Here is a 17,058-nt window from a genome sequence, read left to right as displayed (position 1 = left end):
ACCAGAACTGGACGCGGTATTCAAGATGAGGCCTAACCAGTGCTGAATAGAGGGGAACTAATACTTCATGCGGTTTGGAAACTATACTTCTGTTAATGCAGCCTAATATAGCATTTGCCTTTTTTGCAGCCACATCGCACTGTTGGCTCATATTCAGCTTGTGATCAACGACAATTCCAAGATCCTTCTCGCATGTCGTATTGCTGAGCCAAGTATCCTCCATCTTATAACTGTGCATTTGGTTTCTTCTTCCTAAGTGTAGAACTTTGCATTTCATGCTGTTGCTTTCAGCCCAATGCTCCAGCCTATCAAGGTCCCTTTGAATTTTGTTTCTGTCTTCCATGGTATTAGCTGTGCCCCCCAATTTTGTATCATCTGCAAATTTGATAAGCATGCTCTGTACCTCCTCACCCAAGTCATTAATAAAAATGTTGAAGAGCACTGGGCCCTGGACCGAGCCCTGTGGTACCCCACTCATTACTTCCGCCCAGTTTGATTACTTCCGCATCACCTCCTTCCTCTCCCCACTGTATGTTTAATTTGGTTGGGGTTTTTTTACCGATTAAACATTAGCCCCACCTCCTGAACTTATTCAGGAGTGTCCCAGAGCTGGAGTGGGTGGTCCCCAGGTTGAACGAGGGCACATCTGCTTGATGCCCCCCTCTGGATTGGAGCCACAGAGCAAAGAGGAGGGTCTGCGCACAGCCCTAATAATTGTCATTTTTGCTCAAAAATTGAAGGAGGCATACCCACTGATTTAAGAATATAAGGGGAGCTCTGCTGTATCCACTCAAGGGCCCCTCTAGTCCTCATCTTGTTTCCCAGTGACCAACCTGATGCCTTTGGGAAGCTCACAAGCAGAGCATGAAGGCAAAGTGTGCCTAGCACCTAGAAACATGTAGCCAGAAGAGGCTATATATGCTTCCAGCTACCAGTTACTGGAAACCGCAGGAGGGGAAGAGTGATGTTGCACTCAGATCCTCCTTGCAGACTTCCCATAGACACCTGGTTGGTCACTATGAGAACAGGATGTTGGACTGGATTGGCCTGATTCAGCAGGCTCTTCTTGGGTTCTTAACTATAATCCTGTATTTTCAATGTTCATTAATGGAACCAATCCAGGCACTGCTGCTCAATTCTTCAGCTCCCAGAAGACTAATTTCTAACTCGTCCAAAACTTTAGACAGGCTATGAGAACCAGCATTCAGTATTAGGAGATTCCCTGCTGCCAGCATGCTGAAAGGAGCAAGCATATTAACATCTTTTCATTTTGCTTCTCATTTTTGTGAGAGAGACAGTTCGAGGAAGCACTAGAAATTGTGGTGGGCTTGCATCAACATTTTCAAGAAAACTAAAAGAGAAAACATTCCTCAAGAATGCCAAGGTCAGTAACACGCAGTAAAGCTGTTTATCGAGCCCAATGTGTTTCAGGTCTAAACACCCCCTTCTCAAGGGCAATCTGTAACAGATGAAACATACATAAATAACTGAAAAACGTAAGCATGAAAAGCTTTCAAAACATTGGAAAGATAAAAGCATTACTAAATTGTTTAAAACTTACAAGTTATAAACAAGACTTCCTAAATAACAAAATACTGACCAATCAGGAACAATAGAAAGCTTCATGGGAACAACCACAATTTTTTTCTATAACAAGGACAAAACCCAACAATTTTTTACCTTAAAAGAAACTTCCAAGTCCAAAATCCCTTTGTATCCTTAGGGCAAAGGAGATTTCAAAAAGTAGCTCTGAATAAATGGAGCTCTTACTTATAAACTTTATAAATACTTCAGTACATCAATAAATAATAAGCCTGGTATGTTAACCCAGGTGGCTTCATTCTGATTATTACAGCAACAATGATACCAAAGCAGGTTTGTCCTACTCAAGAGCAAACTGAGCCAAGGTTCTTTCTCTTTGTTCTGCTTTCATTATTATTGCACCTGCTTTGAACATATCTTTTTGAAAATAGAATTATGAATAGAAAACCATTTCTTATCTCTGTTGTAGTTTTCTTCATAATTCTACTTCCAAAAAGATATGTTTGAAGCAGGTGCAGCAACAATGAAAGCAGATTAGGATTTTAAAAGAACCTTAAGATTTGTTTTTGTTTAACTTGCTACCAAACCTTCTTGTGGCTGTGTGGGGGTGGTATTACTATTGTTTTGTTATTGTTTATTGTCATGTTTTTATAGTGTGTTTTATTTGGTTTTTTGTTTTAATATTGTGTAAGTTACTTGGGGACCTTAGGGTATCAAGTGACTAATGAATTTATTATTATTATTATTTTTAAGGCTGTTAGTGGCTCCTAGCCGTGATGGCTCTGCTCCGCTCCATAGTCAGAGACAGTATGTTTCTGAACACCAGTTTCTGCAAACCACTGTTCTTGAGACTGTCCTTGTGCTCAGGTCCTGCTTCTGCACTTCCCAGAGGCATCTGGTTGGTCACTGTGTGAACAGGATGTTGGACTAGATGGGCCAGTGGCCTGATCCAGCAGGGCCTTTCTTACATACTTAGCTGTTTTAAAGGTGGGCTACTCATGAGTTAAATACAAGTTTGCTCATGAGTAGGACAAACCTGTTTTGGTTTAATTGTTGCTGTAATAATCAGGGTGAAGTTTAGATATTTGTTAATGTTTTATCTGTTACGGACTGCCCTTGAGAAAGGATAGTTTAGAACTGAAATGTATCGTGCTCAAGAAATAGCTTTTTTGACCTTAAAACATTTCACTGCACATTACTGACGTTGGCATTCTTGAGGAATTAGCTTCCTCTCTTGGTTTTGGTGCCTCCCTCCTGCATTTGGGTATCAACATTCTCAAGCCTCAGTAGCGAGAACTCAGTTGGAGGTACAATTAGCAAAGGTGAACTACTTCGTTGCTCAAGTTATGCTGCTGTTGTTTGGAAGCATAGACGCAAAAAAGCTTATGCGCAGACTTCAGGCAGCTGGTGGCTCCCAGATGGATGCTCCTTAGCCCTGAGTAGCCAACCATGGCAAAAGAGATCACTGCAACGACAATGGATAAGATGGGGGCTTTGGCTTCAGACCCAGCCCTCCAGATAAACTAGTTGCTGAAAGAACTGCACAGCAGTTACCCTTCAAATTATGTGCAAGAAAATTGTCCCAAGAGGCACAAATCTCTTCATCCAAGAGCTCAGCACCCAAAAGTATTCCCATGTCCTGGGTAGCCCAAGAGACCAAGTGACAACCCCCTGGACAGGGCACCAAGACTCTATGGAACATTGAAAAAATTATTGGTGCAGAATCCAGCTTCCTGAAGATCTTTTAAAAGTCAAGTCTCTAGCCCTTATGGCTGTGTTTACACACTGAAAAGTCTGAAAAACAACTGAAACCTGGGACACCTTGAGGGCAGGGTTGACTAAGATATCCAGGGACTGGGGCTTCAGTGCCCTTCATAGCTCACTGCCCCTCAGTGAGAATAAAAATAAAAATGTCTCCCTAAGCAAAATTATCTAATTTATTTTGTAACGCTATGTAACTGGATTTATATAATTTATATAGGATGCATAACTTAACTGTTCTTGCAGCAAACTTTGGATTACTATTGGTAGAGTCTTCCATTTTATTCTCAGCACAGAGTACACAAAACAACCACCACCATGCAGAGTGAAGGCAAATATTTTATTTTTTAATTGATCTTGAGGTGAAGGAGGGAAGACAGAGATGTTGACCTTTTGCTTCGCTTGGCAATCCTGTAAGGATGCCAACAGCTTTTTCTGACTTTCTGCCTCCCTCTGGCCTGTTTACCTGAGGTCCTGCGATGGCTATGTTGTGGCCTATTGCAACATTTGGGAAACTCCACGCCGATTACTCTAGACTGAAGGAGACTACTCCCACTAATTTTTCCACGTTGTTTAAGTGATCACACGTAAAATTGCTTCAAGGGTACAAGGCCAGTTGTAGATCTGGTCCCCCCCCCCTCGGCTACTGGCCAGCAAGTGCCAGTAGCTCTTTCAACCTTCCTTTGACAGACTTCTCCCCCTCACAACACAGCTCTGTCTCTCTGACTGGGCCAGAAGGAGGAAGAGTGCTCATTAAGTGATTATGTAGACAACTAACCAATAAGAGCTCAAAGATCAAGGTTCATGTAAGTACGGAGGTTGCATTCCCAAGCTGTGGCCTTGGCCTCTCTGCGCTGGGCTTCTCGTTTCCCCACTGTTGCTGCCCTTTCCTTCCTGGGCTGCTGATCTACAGGTCGCTCTACAGCGCTGGGGTCACGGGCATCGAAGTGGGTAACCTTGGGCTTGAGGTTGCTGCAGAAGCCCAGGCCTTTGTGATCTCGCTTGAGGACAGTCTGGATTGGGAATTTGCGGCCAGCGCCCTCAGGCCCCAAGCCAGCTTCCTGATCCCAGCCTCCTTTCACCATCAGCCGGAAGCCCACGTTGTTCTCAGGGATGTGATAGCGGGTGGGTGGCAGTGGGTCGTGCCGGTTGAAAAGGTGAGCGGTGGAGCGCTCATGCAGAGCCACGGTGTCCTCACTGTACTGCATCTGGCACACAGCACAATATTTCCTCTCAGCTGGTGTCTGCAAACTGCAGAAAGAAGGAAAATTACACTGGAGAAATTGGTAACTTCAGTTAACTTTCAAAGTGTTTTTCACAGGAAAAGGTGAGGAGAAAGCACATATTTCTTTTGGAGGGGTGAGGATGTGCTCACTCTCCCTGGATTGCCTGGGTGAAGATTATTATTGATTTATGAATTGTCTTTCACACAACCAAGGTGATTTACAAGCATAGGAACGTAAGAAGAGCCCTGCTGGATCAGGCTAATGGCCCATCTAGTCCAGCATCCTGTTCTCACAGTGGCCAACCAGATGCCTGTGGGAAATTTGCAAGCAGGACCTGACCGCAACAGCACTCTCCCCTCCTGCTGTTTCCAGCAATTGGAATCCAGAAGCATGCTGCCTCAAAAAAATAGGTTTAAAAACAGCACAAACACCCAATTCAGAGACCTTTAAAAATCAGCCAGCTAGAAAAGCTTGTCAAATGTCTTCAACTGTTGCCACAGGATCATGCCAGCCCTTTTCCAGGTTATCTCTGTCTAGGGCAGAGGACTCTGCAATATCCTCATGGGATTTCATTGATCACTAGTCTACTTGTAAGGCAAGTGGAGGTGGACTTTCTAGAATGACCCCACAGAAGAATCAAATACCCTTTACTTTCATCCGTGTGAACACTGCCACAACCTGGCTGAGGAAGGTCCTAAAAAGGGGTGACTGACCAGCTGAGACCCACATAGCTCAGTGGTAGAGCAGACACTGCATAAAGGAGCCCTAGATTTAATTCTCAGTATCTCCACTCACAGGATCTTGGGCAGCGGCAGGTGCTGGGAAATCCCTGAGTCTGTGAAGAGCTGCTGCTAGCTGGCATGGACAGTGCTGAGCTAGCTGGACCTACAGCCTGACCCAATATAAGGCAGCTTCATACGAACGCAGGAGACAAGGTTTTGACATTGTCACCTACGGACCTCAAAGGCTGCCTACTACAATTTTAGAAGGTGAAGACAGTGAGGGTCAGAGAAAGATATTAACGGGTTTGGCTGCACCCAGTAAGTCACTGGCAGCTTCAGTTGCCGGAAGCTGTTTGGCTGGGCTACATCTTCTCTTTACCTGTGGCGTACTTGAGCTTGCATATTGGAAGAAGAATGTGGGCTTCCCATAGCACCTGGCTGGTTGCTGTGTAAACAGAAATGCCAAGTTAGAGGAGCCTTTGGTTGGCTTCAGCAGGGCTCTTCTTATGATTTGGGTCCGGAACTTGGGAAAGAAAATGTGAGGCCAGAATACAGGAAGAGAGGGATGCATGTTTTGTGATGGGGAATGGTCTCTAGATCACGGATATCCAATGTTGTGTCCTCCAGATGTTGTTGACTCCAACTCCCATCAGCCTCAGCCAGCATGGCCAACAACTAGGGATGCTGGGAGTTCGTAGTCCAGCAACAACTGGAGGGCACCATATTGACTACCTCTGTTCTAGATGGTCTTCTGGTGTCTACAACTGCAGCAGTTCAATTGCAGTAGCTACCATCGTAAGCAGAGAGCAATTTTTACACTCTTACAGCTTACTGTATCATTATTGCTAGGCAACCTTGGGGTTATGAAATAATCCAAGGCAGCATTTGAAAGTAAATCCATTTGGAGATTTTTCTCCTCTAGAAAACTCACAGGAACAAGGAAGCTCACCTGGAAGATTCCTCCTTCACGTGGGGCCTTTCACTGTCCCGCAGGGCATCTATCACGTTCTGGTGTCCAGCTTCCTCAGCCAAATCCATAGCGTCCCGGCCTTGTGGCTCACAAACCCCCACCCAGGCAGCACCACAGCTCAGGAGATACCTCACGGCCTCCACCTGTCCAGCATAAGCTGCGCACATAATGGCTGTCCAATAATAACCATCTCTATAGTTCACATCACACCCTTCCTTCTCCACCAGCATCCGCAGAGATTTCAGGTCACCATCCTGGGCAGCTTTCAAGAACTTATTCCCTGTGCGGCTGCCTGTCTGTCCCAGATGGTTGTGGGTGTGAGGAACTTCTCGTGCTGGCTGGTCGCATACGTAAGGCACCTTTCGTTTCCTCTGTGAGGGTCTCCCAGAATTAGTTTGAAGCAAAAGGCTCTCATAGAAGCTGCGCGCTGCCTCGCCTGCTGTGTTGTCTTCCTCCTGGCCAGCAATACGGGAGCCTCTGCAGCTCTTTTTCTGGACATGCCCATCTCTCCAGAGATCCGATTCCTCCTGGGCACGTGTAAAGGCAATCAGCTGAGGACCATGGTTCATGCTGAAGTATAGTACCGCTGGCTACAAAGCTAGAGATGCAACCTAGATCTTCTCAGCCTGTTGAAAGAGGAGCCAGAGATTTACATATTACATGAAGAGCCATTCTTTGCTATGGAAAAGACAGTGTATGCTGCAATTTTGTAGCACAGGGCCACAGGTCCCTTAAAAAAAATGGAAGCAGAAGTTCTAAGTTACACTGCTAGCTCTTTCAGGTTGCGAAACTAGACATGCTTTAAACTAGAGCGTGCATGCAAATGCCTGCTGAAATCTCTGAAGCCAGTGTGATGCCTGAATAAAATTTTCAGAGGTTGGAGATGGGTCTTCATTGCACTGCGTAGTTCCTTGCCCCTCCATAGAGGAAGGGCCATAGCTCAGTGGTGGAGCATCTGCTTTGCATGCAGAAGGTCCCAGGTTCTCAGGGTCCCCAGATAGGGCTGGACAGGCCCTACCGGAAAACCTGAAAAGCAGCTGCTGGTCAGTGTTGACAATACTGAGCTAAATGGATCAATGGTCTGATTCAGCACAAGGCAGCTTCCTATGTTCCCTGTGACTGGTAAAACCAAAATAAGTCATAAAAACTATAACAAAAGCTAAAAATCTGCTCTATTTGCTTATTTTTAAAGAATTGTAAAATTCCAACACTCTTTACAAAATAATGAAATTTTATATAAAGTGCAGAGTACACACAGGGTCAGTTCCAGGTTGCTTGGGGGCCCTTGAGCATACAGCCCCCTTCCCTGCACAGCACTGTTCGTGCCATGTTCACTGAGCTGGAGGGAGTCGTCAGTGGACGGCAGGCCCCCAAGGCAGGAAAGGAGGCGTAGGAAGGCGGGAAGTCCCTGGGTGCACACCGAAGAAGAGGCGCCACAGCCTATTGCAGCACAAGTGAGCACCCACCCCCTTAACCTGGCATCAGTGCCAGGAGCAGCAGCAGCAGTGCCTCTTCTCTCTCCCAAGATGCGCAAGCAAAAGCCTCCCTCCTGCCCCCGAGGCCTGCCATCTGCCTGCAACTCCTACGGCCCAGCAAGCACAGCCAAGATGAGTAGCAGCCCACGCCAAGCATGCAGAGAAGGAAGAGTGGCCAAGCAGGCTCTGAGGAGAAAGGAGGTGGCAGAGGTGGTAACAACGTAAGCAGAAGTGCCAGAGTGGCAGGGTCAGGGCTGTGGAGTCAGAGTCGTGGAGTCGGAAGCAATTTTGGGTGGAGTCGGAGTCGGTAGAAATGTACCGACTTCAACTTCAAAATAAATTTTGATTGACAAATTTTTTAAAATATAAATTCAAAATGTCAAAGAAGCTTCCCATGAAGTCAGCTGTAGTTGAGCATTTCACCATAACTCAAGATGGAAAACATTTTGATGAAGACAAATGCTGTGATGCCAAGATCAGCGCATATTCAGGCAGCGATAAAAATGCTCCTATGAGAGCTTCCAATTTAAAAAGTCATTTACAGCCCTTTCCAGGGCTGTGGAGTTGGAAGCAATTTTGGGTGGAGTCGGACAGCAGAAAAATAGAGGAGTCGGAGTTGAAAGTTTGGCATACCAACTCCACAGCCCTGGGCAGGGTTGGGCTCAGATTGGTGAGAGGCCTCTGTGAGCTCCTGGGCCCTCGGCCAGTGCCCACCCTGGCCATCTGATAGCGCTGGCTCTGAACACGGCCTGTACTCGGTGCTAGAAATCTAAACTTTTTTAAAAAACCTAAATTCTATAACCCAATAGGATGGTTCAGACAATTGTACAAGGCTTCATAGACTATGAAGCTGTGAATGAGGTTGGGACTGAAGGTTCCTCGCTTCCCTTGTTGCACGCCAGCGCCAGTGAGTATGCCCTTGTCTTGTTTTAAACCAGAGTTGCCAGTTCATGTCAAAGACAGCGTCCAATGGGAGATGGAGAGAGGAGGGTGCTTAGACCAGACACTCTTTTACAGTTTCATAAAATGTGGTTTATGGAGCTTCAGTCAATCACCCAAACCAGGCAAATATCACAATATCACAAATTTGCACATATTTGTTATTTTGTATAATTTGTTTTGCTAGGCACAGCTAGGAGATGCAAGGATTTAGACAGAACACTGATATCCTGCTCTCCAACTAACTGGAATCCTGCTTAGGGCCACTTTAGCTTCTAAGATGTCGCCCACCCACACATTTTAAGCCTGTCTTCATAAGCATAAGGATACAAACCTACTTTAAAAGCAAAACAAAGGTTGTCAAGATGCTGAACACCACATCAGGTACTACATACTATGTTGTTCAATTGGAACAGTACAAAATACTCAGCCAAAGCTAGGGTATCTTTTGTGCTACAAAATACCATCCCCTCCTCCCACCAAAAATACATTTCATCAATGTAAAAATTGCATTTATATATCCCTTTAAGGTTGTGTAATCCTATACATGGTTATTTAGGAGAATGTCTCATTGAGTTACTTCTACCCATAGAATAAGGCAGCACAGCATTCAAAACACTGCTTAAAGCATACAGATATTCCAGCATTAAGATCAGCTATGGGAGCTCTGCTATGCTTGGGCCTACCTGAAGAAACTGCAAAAGGCAATTAGATAGAAGCACCAAGCATTTGGCAAAGGACAGAGCAATGCTCAAGAAAGGAAGCCAAAGCTGGGAATGACTCAACAGAACTAAGGTAACAGAAGAAAGTGGAGCAGACAGCAAGAATAGAAAAATAGAGAGCAGCCAAGTCCTGACTGGAGACAGTTCTCAAGAGATCTCAGGCCACTCCCTCACCACCAACCTATTATTTTTAACCGGAGGAATGAGGGATGAAACCTGGGCCCTTCCACATATAAAGCAAGTGCTCTGCCACTGTGACACCTCCCCTTCCCCAAAGATACCTGGGTGAAGGTGTTAAGCCTGGGTTAAAGCTGCACACACGACAAACATTTGAAACACATCCACACACACCCAAATAATCCTGGGAACTGTAGTTTCCCCCTCACAGTACTTTTGTTACAGTTCCCAGGATTCTCGGGGGAGGGGGAAGAGATGTGGGTTAAATGTACACAGCCTAAGTCAAGAGTTCTCTCCGCCCCTAAAGCAGGAATCAACGGGTGCGCGTGTCGGGTGCTGTCTCTCCAGCCTCTGGGCAGCCTAGCTCTTTCCCCCCTCGCAATACCCCGCCCTTGCGCGCGCGCATACACACACACTCACCGGGTTCTGCTTTACCGCCGAGAACTGGGCCGTAAGAATTCCAGACCAACGAGAGAAACAAAACAGGAAGCTTCTTACACGCCGGGGATTCCACTCTACGCAGGCGCAACAGAGAGCCGCATTTTAATCATAGAGATAGAAACATTTAGAACCATAATTTCATTTTTGTTTTGCTTTGCTGTAAGAGACAATGGGTGCAATCATCCAATACACGCTTAGGATGCAAGCCAATACACGTCTACTCAGAAGTAAGCTTCATTGGGTTCAATGGGACCTACTCCCAGGTAAGTGTGTATTGGACTGCAGCCTTACCTGGGAGTAAGTCGCAATGGACCCAATGGAGCTTACATCTGAATAGACATGTATTGGATTGCAGCCTAAAACCTAACTCCACCTACCCTGGGAGTAAGCTCCGCTGCATTGAATAGGACTTGGACGGCATTCTGCTATAAAGACTGCAGCTGCTACTCTCCCCTATAAAATCACTTCCCGTTATAAAATGTTGTCTCTGTGCGAAGGGTCAGAGCGGGACCACTCTGCGGCCAATGACAGCTTTTAATTTGCACCGGAAGTTCAGCCTACGTGCAACTCTTTCGTTTTACATAAACTCAATCTCTATGGTTTTACTCTGTTAGCAACGCGCGACCTTTGGAGAGGATTGTCAGCGCATGTGCCAAGGCCGTATCCTGGTAATAGGAGGGAACGCCGAGCGTGCTTGGTGACAATGCAGTATTACAATAATGAGGGGGAGCAGAGTTTGTTGCTGTTGCTGCTTTGAAAAGCACATGCACAGCTTACGAGCAGCATCTGCTTGAGCGTGGGTGGGTTAAAAAAAACAAAATATCCATAGTATTTATAAAACATACACGTTTAAAGTGCACTTATCATACACGGGGCCACCTTCCCTATAAACACAAATATTAGTTTGTTGACAGTTCTGACGCATGCGCGATAGGTGCTCGAGACCACCCTTACGCTCAGGTACCTCAGTCGGCGTTGGCAATTCGGAGTAAGAAGCATGCGCAGGAGGAGGAGGGACCGCGTCCCCCCCCCTTATTGTTGCGTCGTGCTCTTTCCCGCCATTTCGAATGCGAGGCGATCCAGTTCCTAACTGGTTTCCCTTAACAGCCGTTGACCTAATTTACATATTTCTACTCACTTTCCTCATAGGTCCTGTTCTTTCTGGAGTGCAGGCTTCTTTAATGGGGATATATTAATGAAAAAAACGGCTGGCTGTTAGAACAATCGACACTATGCCCCACTAGACTTGTAAGGGAACAGCTTTCCCAAGCAACTTTGCATTTTAAAAATTTATTTGGATTATGATTAACAGGAATATATATTTGGTGTTCAATGCAAATCCTAGTCAGAGTAGGCCCATTGAAATTAATAGGCATGACTAACTTAATTAATTTCAGTGTGTCTACTCTGGGTAGAAAAAGGGTAGAACAAGAGCCCTATTCCAAAGGATTAGAGAAATTAAAAGGAAATTTAATCCAGGAGTAGGGATGTTGAATAATCAACAGGGGAACACACTGACTGATGGACATGAAATAAAAGGAAGATGGAAGCAATACAATGAAGAACTATAAAAGAGATGCAAGGATCACGGAGGCACTGTATGATGAAGAATCAGAAATTTTAGAATGTGAGATGAAAGCTTGGATGAAACAAATCACCAGGAAAAGATGGCATACCAATAGAGTTGTTACAAGCTACTGAGACTGAATCGGTCCAAATTTTCACAAAAAATTGTCAGGAAATATGGAAAACTAAACAGTGGCCCACAGACTGGAAGCGTTCAATATACATCACAATTCCAAAGGAAGGGTATCCCAGGGAATGCAGTAATTACTGAACTATTGCCTTAGTATCCCATGCAAGTAAAGTAATGCTCAAGATTCTACAACAAAGGCTTTTACCATATAAAATGTACTCCCTTCAAGTTGATTCTGACTTATGGCGACCCTATGAATAGGGTTTTCATGGTAAGCGGCATTCAGAGGTGGCCATTGCCTTCCTCTGAGGCTGAGAGGCAGTGACTGGCCCAAGATCACCCAGTGAGCTTCATGGCTGTGTGGGGATTTGAACCCTGGTCTCCCAGGTCGTAGTCCAACACTCTAACCACTAAGAGCAAGAAATGCCAGATGTCCAAGCTGGATTTAGAAAGGGAAGAGGCACCAGACATATCAAACGGACCAAGGAATTTCAGAAGGAAATCACCCTGTGCTTTATAGATTACACCAAAGGCTTTGATTGTGTAAATCATAAAAAATGATGGAATGCTTTAAAAGAAATGGGGGTGCCACAGCATCTGACTGTCCTGATACACAACCTATACTCTGGACAAGAGACTACTGTAAAGACAGAATATGGAGAAACTGATTGGTTCCCAATCAGAAAGGGTGTGAGACAGGAGTGTATTTTATCACCCTATTTGTTTAATCTATATGCAGAACATATACAGAAAGTGGGATTTGACCAAGATGAAGGAGGTGTGAAAACTGGAGGGAGAAATATCAATAATTTAAGATATGCAGGCGATACCATGAAGTTAAAGAGGAAAGCACAAAAGCAGGACAACGCTGAACATCAAGAAGACTAAAGTAATGACAACAGAAAATTTATGTAACTTTAAAGTTGACGAGGACATTGAACTTGTCAAGGATTATCAATACGTTGGCACAGTCATTAACCAAAATGAAGACAATAGTCAAGAAATCAGAAGACGGCTAGAACTGGGGAGGGCAGCTATGAGAGAACTAGAAAAGGTCCTTAAATACAAAGATGTATCACTGAACATTAAAGTCAAGATCATTCAGACCATGGTATTCCTGATCTGTATGTGACAGTTGGACAGTGAAAAAAGCGGATAAGAGAAAAATCAACTCCTTTGAAATGTGGTGTTGGATGAGAGCTTTGCACATACCATGGACTGTGAAAAAGACAAATAATTGGGTGTTAGAACAAATTAAACCAGAATTATCACTAGAAGCTAAAATGATGAAACTGAGGTTATCATACTTTGGACACATCATGAGAAGACCTGATTCACTAGAAAAGACAATAATGCTGGGAAAAACAGAAGGGAGTAGAAAAAAAGGAAGGCCAAACAAGAGATGGATTGATTGCATAAAGGAAGCCACAGACCTGAACTTACAAGATCTGAACAGCGTGGTTCATGACAGATGCTCTTGGAGGTCACTGATTCATAGTGTCGCCATAAGTCGTAATCGACTTGAAGGCACATAACAATAAACTCTGAGTAGAACTCAGCTGAATGCAGCCCTATACTGCACTGAGTGTACAGTGCAAAATTTATTTATTTATTAAATTTATATCCCGCCCCTCCTAGGAGGAGCGGATCTCAGATTAGCTCAGAATAATTATAGTTAGTAATTAGTATTAGAACGAATAGTTACAGAACAATCATAAACCAAGTCTACTCAGAAGCAAGTGGGGTTAGGATTGTAGCCTTAGTCAAGCTTATTTATATATCCAAACTTGGGTAGGCTGGCAGATTCACCACCACATTCAAAGCCCTGTTGCCTTGTACCAGCCAGGGTGGAAGGTGTGTGTGGTAGGCTAGCACAGCTTAGGGTGATCCCTTGGATCCAAAGTTGCCGTTGCCCCAATCACATACCACCAGGAGTAGGTTTCCGCCCAGCTGGACAAATTCAGGCCTTCCAATATGGCAAAAAACCTTCCAGCTAGCAGTGCTCTTCTTCATCAACAGAGACTGAGGGAGAGGTGACTATATGCCATCCAATCCCCACAGCCGTCAAGGGTGTGTGTGTGTGTGTGTGTAGGATTGTGCTGTAAAAAAACAGACTCAAAAAATCATACAAGAGATCATTTCAGTAATCGATATTTAGATGGACACAAGGTAAAATTAAAAATGGAACTAATTCAAATAAATTGTGAATTTAAAATTAACTAAAATGAACAAACAAGTTTTATCATTGGAACACACCATAGGAAGCTGCCTTATAATGGAGTCAGACCACTGGCCCATCTAACTCAGTATTGTCTACAATGACTGGCAGTGGCTGTCAAGAGTTTCAGGCAGGAGTCTCTCCCAGCCCTACCTGGAGACAGCCAGGATTGAACCTGTGGCTTTCTGCATGCAAGGCAGATGCTCTGCCACTCGGCTATGGCCCTTTATGTAATTAATAGCTAATGTATTTCAGTGATATTAATTTACAGAATGCAACCATTATGTAAAATATTTATATCCCGCCTTTCTGCCTGACAACAGGAACTCAAGGCAATGGTGACTGATGAAGGCACTGACTGGAACAGAACTTTCCAAGTGATCTAACAGTCATATGGTTTGTCTTCATACATTACAGAAGGGATAGGGAAAACTTGTCCTTGGAAAATCCAAAGTTCCATTTCAGTTGATCATTGTAAGATGTATTATGTAACTTTCACAATTGGTTCCTGTGTCTGCTTGTTTTCATCCTTTTTCCTTTTGTGCCTCCCTTTTAGATTGTAAGCCTGAGGACAGAGACTGACTTATGATCTCTAAGCTGCTCTGTTAGATAAAAAGAGGGGGAAAGTACTGATCCTTGTATCTTTATATCCATTAAATTAGGCATGGCTAATTCAGAGAAAACTGAGTATGACAGCCATGTTGAGAACTGGCACCGCAGACAGAATGAGCCGGCGCAGCAGCACCAGCATCAGGGATGGTAACTTACTAGGGAAGGAAAATCACCATTGAATAATGGGAAGTGGATCTGGTTGCTCTTCATGTAGTACTTGAAGTAAAGGGGAACCAGCCCCTTTGGCTATTGTTTTTAGAAGGCTGTAGGATGTTGTGATCAGACTAAAATTTGAGGGTGTCAAGAGATGGGGTTTGTGGATTTCATTAGGGCTCCCCTACCTTTCCTCCCATAATTCAAGCACTGCTTCATGAATGTGACTTGACTCTACCACTTCCATAGCAACATTGATGTTCTAGTCAGCAATGGCTAAATCTCAGCTGAGAAGTTATTTGCACTGAAGTGTGGATGAGACTACAGGGAAAAGTGTTCCAGTGGCAATTACACTGCCACTTAAGAAGTGCTAATATTGTAATATGGGACACCTCTTCAGTCAGGCTTGATTTCTTATTGTCAGCACACCTTCTCTTTGGGGAAATCCACTTTTTGGGGGTAGATATGTTCATTCACTTTTCTCCATAATTGGCATCTTTGTTCCTCTGGTGTGGCAGTTGACAATACCCAATCTTTAATTCTCCTTAAAATGTTCATTAATTTTGATACAGCATTGTATTGTGATAATTAACCTCCTTCCCTGTCTACTCACCCCATTTTTTAAAGGGTAGTGGAAAGCATACAAAATAGCATTTGGCTACTAGTGCTGGAAAAGGCGGCAACCCTTTCTCCCCAAAATGCAGTAATTTTGTCATGTTTTATTGACACAGTTAACCAACCCACCTGTGAGCTCCTACAGTCTGCTCTCTTTCTCTTTTAAGTGGCTCCTAGCTGGGGCAGGTTGTCATGCTGTCACCACCATCTTTACACATCACTACATATTAGTTTAGTTCTGATAGGACACAAGATATCACAGGGATTAACTAACCAGTGGCCACAACACTCATGCAATCACATAATGGAAGCCCTAGCTATTGGTGCTAGCCACGGGGAGGATATCTGGCTCCAGGAACAGGGGAGCAATGACTGCACATTCCTTACTAGGTCACAGAAGTGGCCTGGTCCTGATCCCTGAGAGGTTCTGGATTGGGCTCCTTTAGTGCACCCAGTCCCCATCTGGCTATAATACATATGGCTGGCTTTGGAAAGGTGACTCAGGGTATGGTGCTCTGTTGCTAAGGTAAAACCATGCCTCTCCTTCTAGTCTATTTTTCTTCAGATGTCGCCTCCTGCTTAACATGCATTAGGGAACTATGTACGTAATTGTTAGGAAATGAGGTGGAAGGCAGGTTACCTGGAAAGAGCAGCTCCCATATGTATGTTGATGACCAAAACTTCTGAAGTTAAACAAGACAAAATGGGGGAAGTGAAGTTGGTTTGATTTAGGGCTTAGGAGGAAAAAATTAGTCTTGAGACTTTTAGTGGACTTGGCTGGGAGGAATAAAATTAATGCTCCAACTAAACGTCTTTACTATCTCACTTTATATTGAGGCAGAAGGGACTTTATTGATTCTTGGGGGCATATATAACTACTCATGTTATTTTAAAAGTAGCTGGTTCCTTTTCTTTTTCCTCACGTTTCTGCAATTAGTTCTTACTCAGTCTTTGGTGGCAAGGCACTCCAGTAATTTGACTGCTTCATAAAAATAACAGTTTATGTTTTTCTCCGCTGTGGTCTCTCTGCAGCTCACGCTCTTCTGCCCTGTTCTGTGGATGCACTTACTCTCTCCTTTATATGTACTCAATATTGTAGAAAGGGTTAATTCAAAATATCAACCGGCCACCTTCAGGCAGGTCAGACCCTCTCAGTTTGCTTTCTGATCGATCGCTTGTCTTCATCTATCTGCCTTCCTCCAAGAGACCATTCAATAGGCTATACTAGCATTTTTTTTTTCAATCGCGGCAAATAGGAGCGGGGTTTTCATCAAGCCGACAGCAAGGGAAGAAAAAAATTAACTCACTGCGAGGCGGTCCTGATGTCTGTACACGCACGCACGTAAGAGAAAGCTAGAGAGGTACAAGTATAGTTCTGCAAAATCGCTCTTTTTGGTCACGAATTGCAGTTGCGATAAGGGATCCGTTCCTCCTTCCTGTGCTAATCAAGTTCCTTGGAGCTCCAAGCTGTTATTCCAAAAGGCTTATAGCAAGTTTATCTGGCCAAGCACTTATAATCATTCTCTTGAAACCCTCCTACTCGTTTGTCCGTTTAAACTGAAATAGTATTTGGACTACGTTTCCCATAATGCACTTGTTAGAGGTTAGCATCCTAAAGATGTTTTCTTTTCTCTATGATCACTAATATGTCTCGCACTGATATTCTGGGAGTGGTAGTTTTGCAGTATACCCATTCTTTTCAAAGGTATAGGATTAGAGGTCTTTGGACTACAATTCCCAGCGTGCTTTGTGGCACAGACTATCCTGATATTTCCTTCTCCAATGCACT

General features: G+C 44.2%; 1 protein-coding gene across 9 annotated transcripts; it reads right to left on the bottom strand.

The window, feature by feature from the left end:
* Positions 1 to 3,624: 3,624 nt before the first annotated feature.
* On the bottom strand, positions 3,625 to 16,819 carry GPANK1 (G-patch domain and ankyrin repeats 1). 9 transcript variants are annotated; one of them, XM_061619383.1, is made up of 5 exons: positions 16,577 to 16,819; positions 9,955 to 10,049; positions 6,201 to 6,847; positions 5,631 to 5,696; positions 3,625 to 4,554 (listed from the first exon to the last, which is right to left on the bottom strand). In XM_061619383.1, exons 3-5 carry the CDS (start codon positions 6,788 to 6,790, stop codon positions 4,092 to 4,094), a joined length of 1,119 nt encoding a protein of 372 aa, XP_061475367.1. In that variant the 5' UTR covers positions 6,791 to 6,847; positions 9,955 to 10,049; positions 16,577 to 16,819; the 3' UTR covers positions 3,625 to 4,091. The 9 variants fall into 9 exon arrangements, with proteins under 9 accessions (XP_061475367.1, XP_061475368.1, XP_061475371.1 ...); XM_061619384.1 differs by lacking the exon at positions 16,577 to 16,819 and adding an exon at positions 10,353 to 10,453; XM_061619387.1 differs by lacking the exon at positions 9,955 to 10,049.
* Positions 16,820 to 17,058: the final 239 nt, after the last annotated feature.

This window comes from Rhineura floridana, chromosome 3 (assembly GCF_030035675.1).
Source record: "Rhineura floridana isolate rRhiFlo1 chromosome 3, rRhiFlo1.hap2, whole genome shotgun sequence".
Classification (NCBI taxonomy): Eukaryota; Metazoa; Chordata; class Lepidosauria; order Squamata; family Rhineuridae; genus Rhineura; species Rhineura floridana.
The sequence above is the reverse complement of the archived record's forward strand: the minus strand, read 5'-3'. Positions and strand labels throughout refer to the sequence as shown.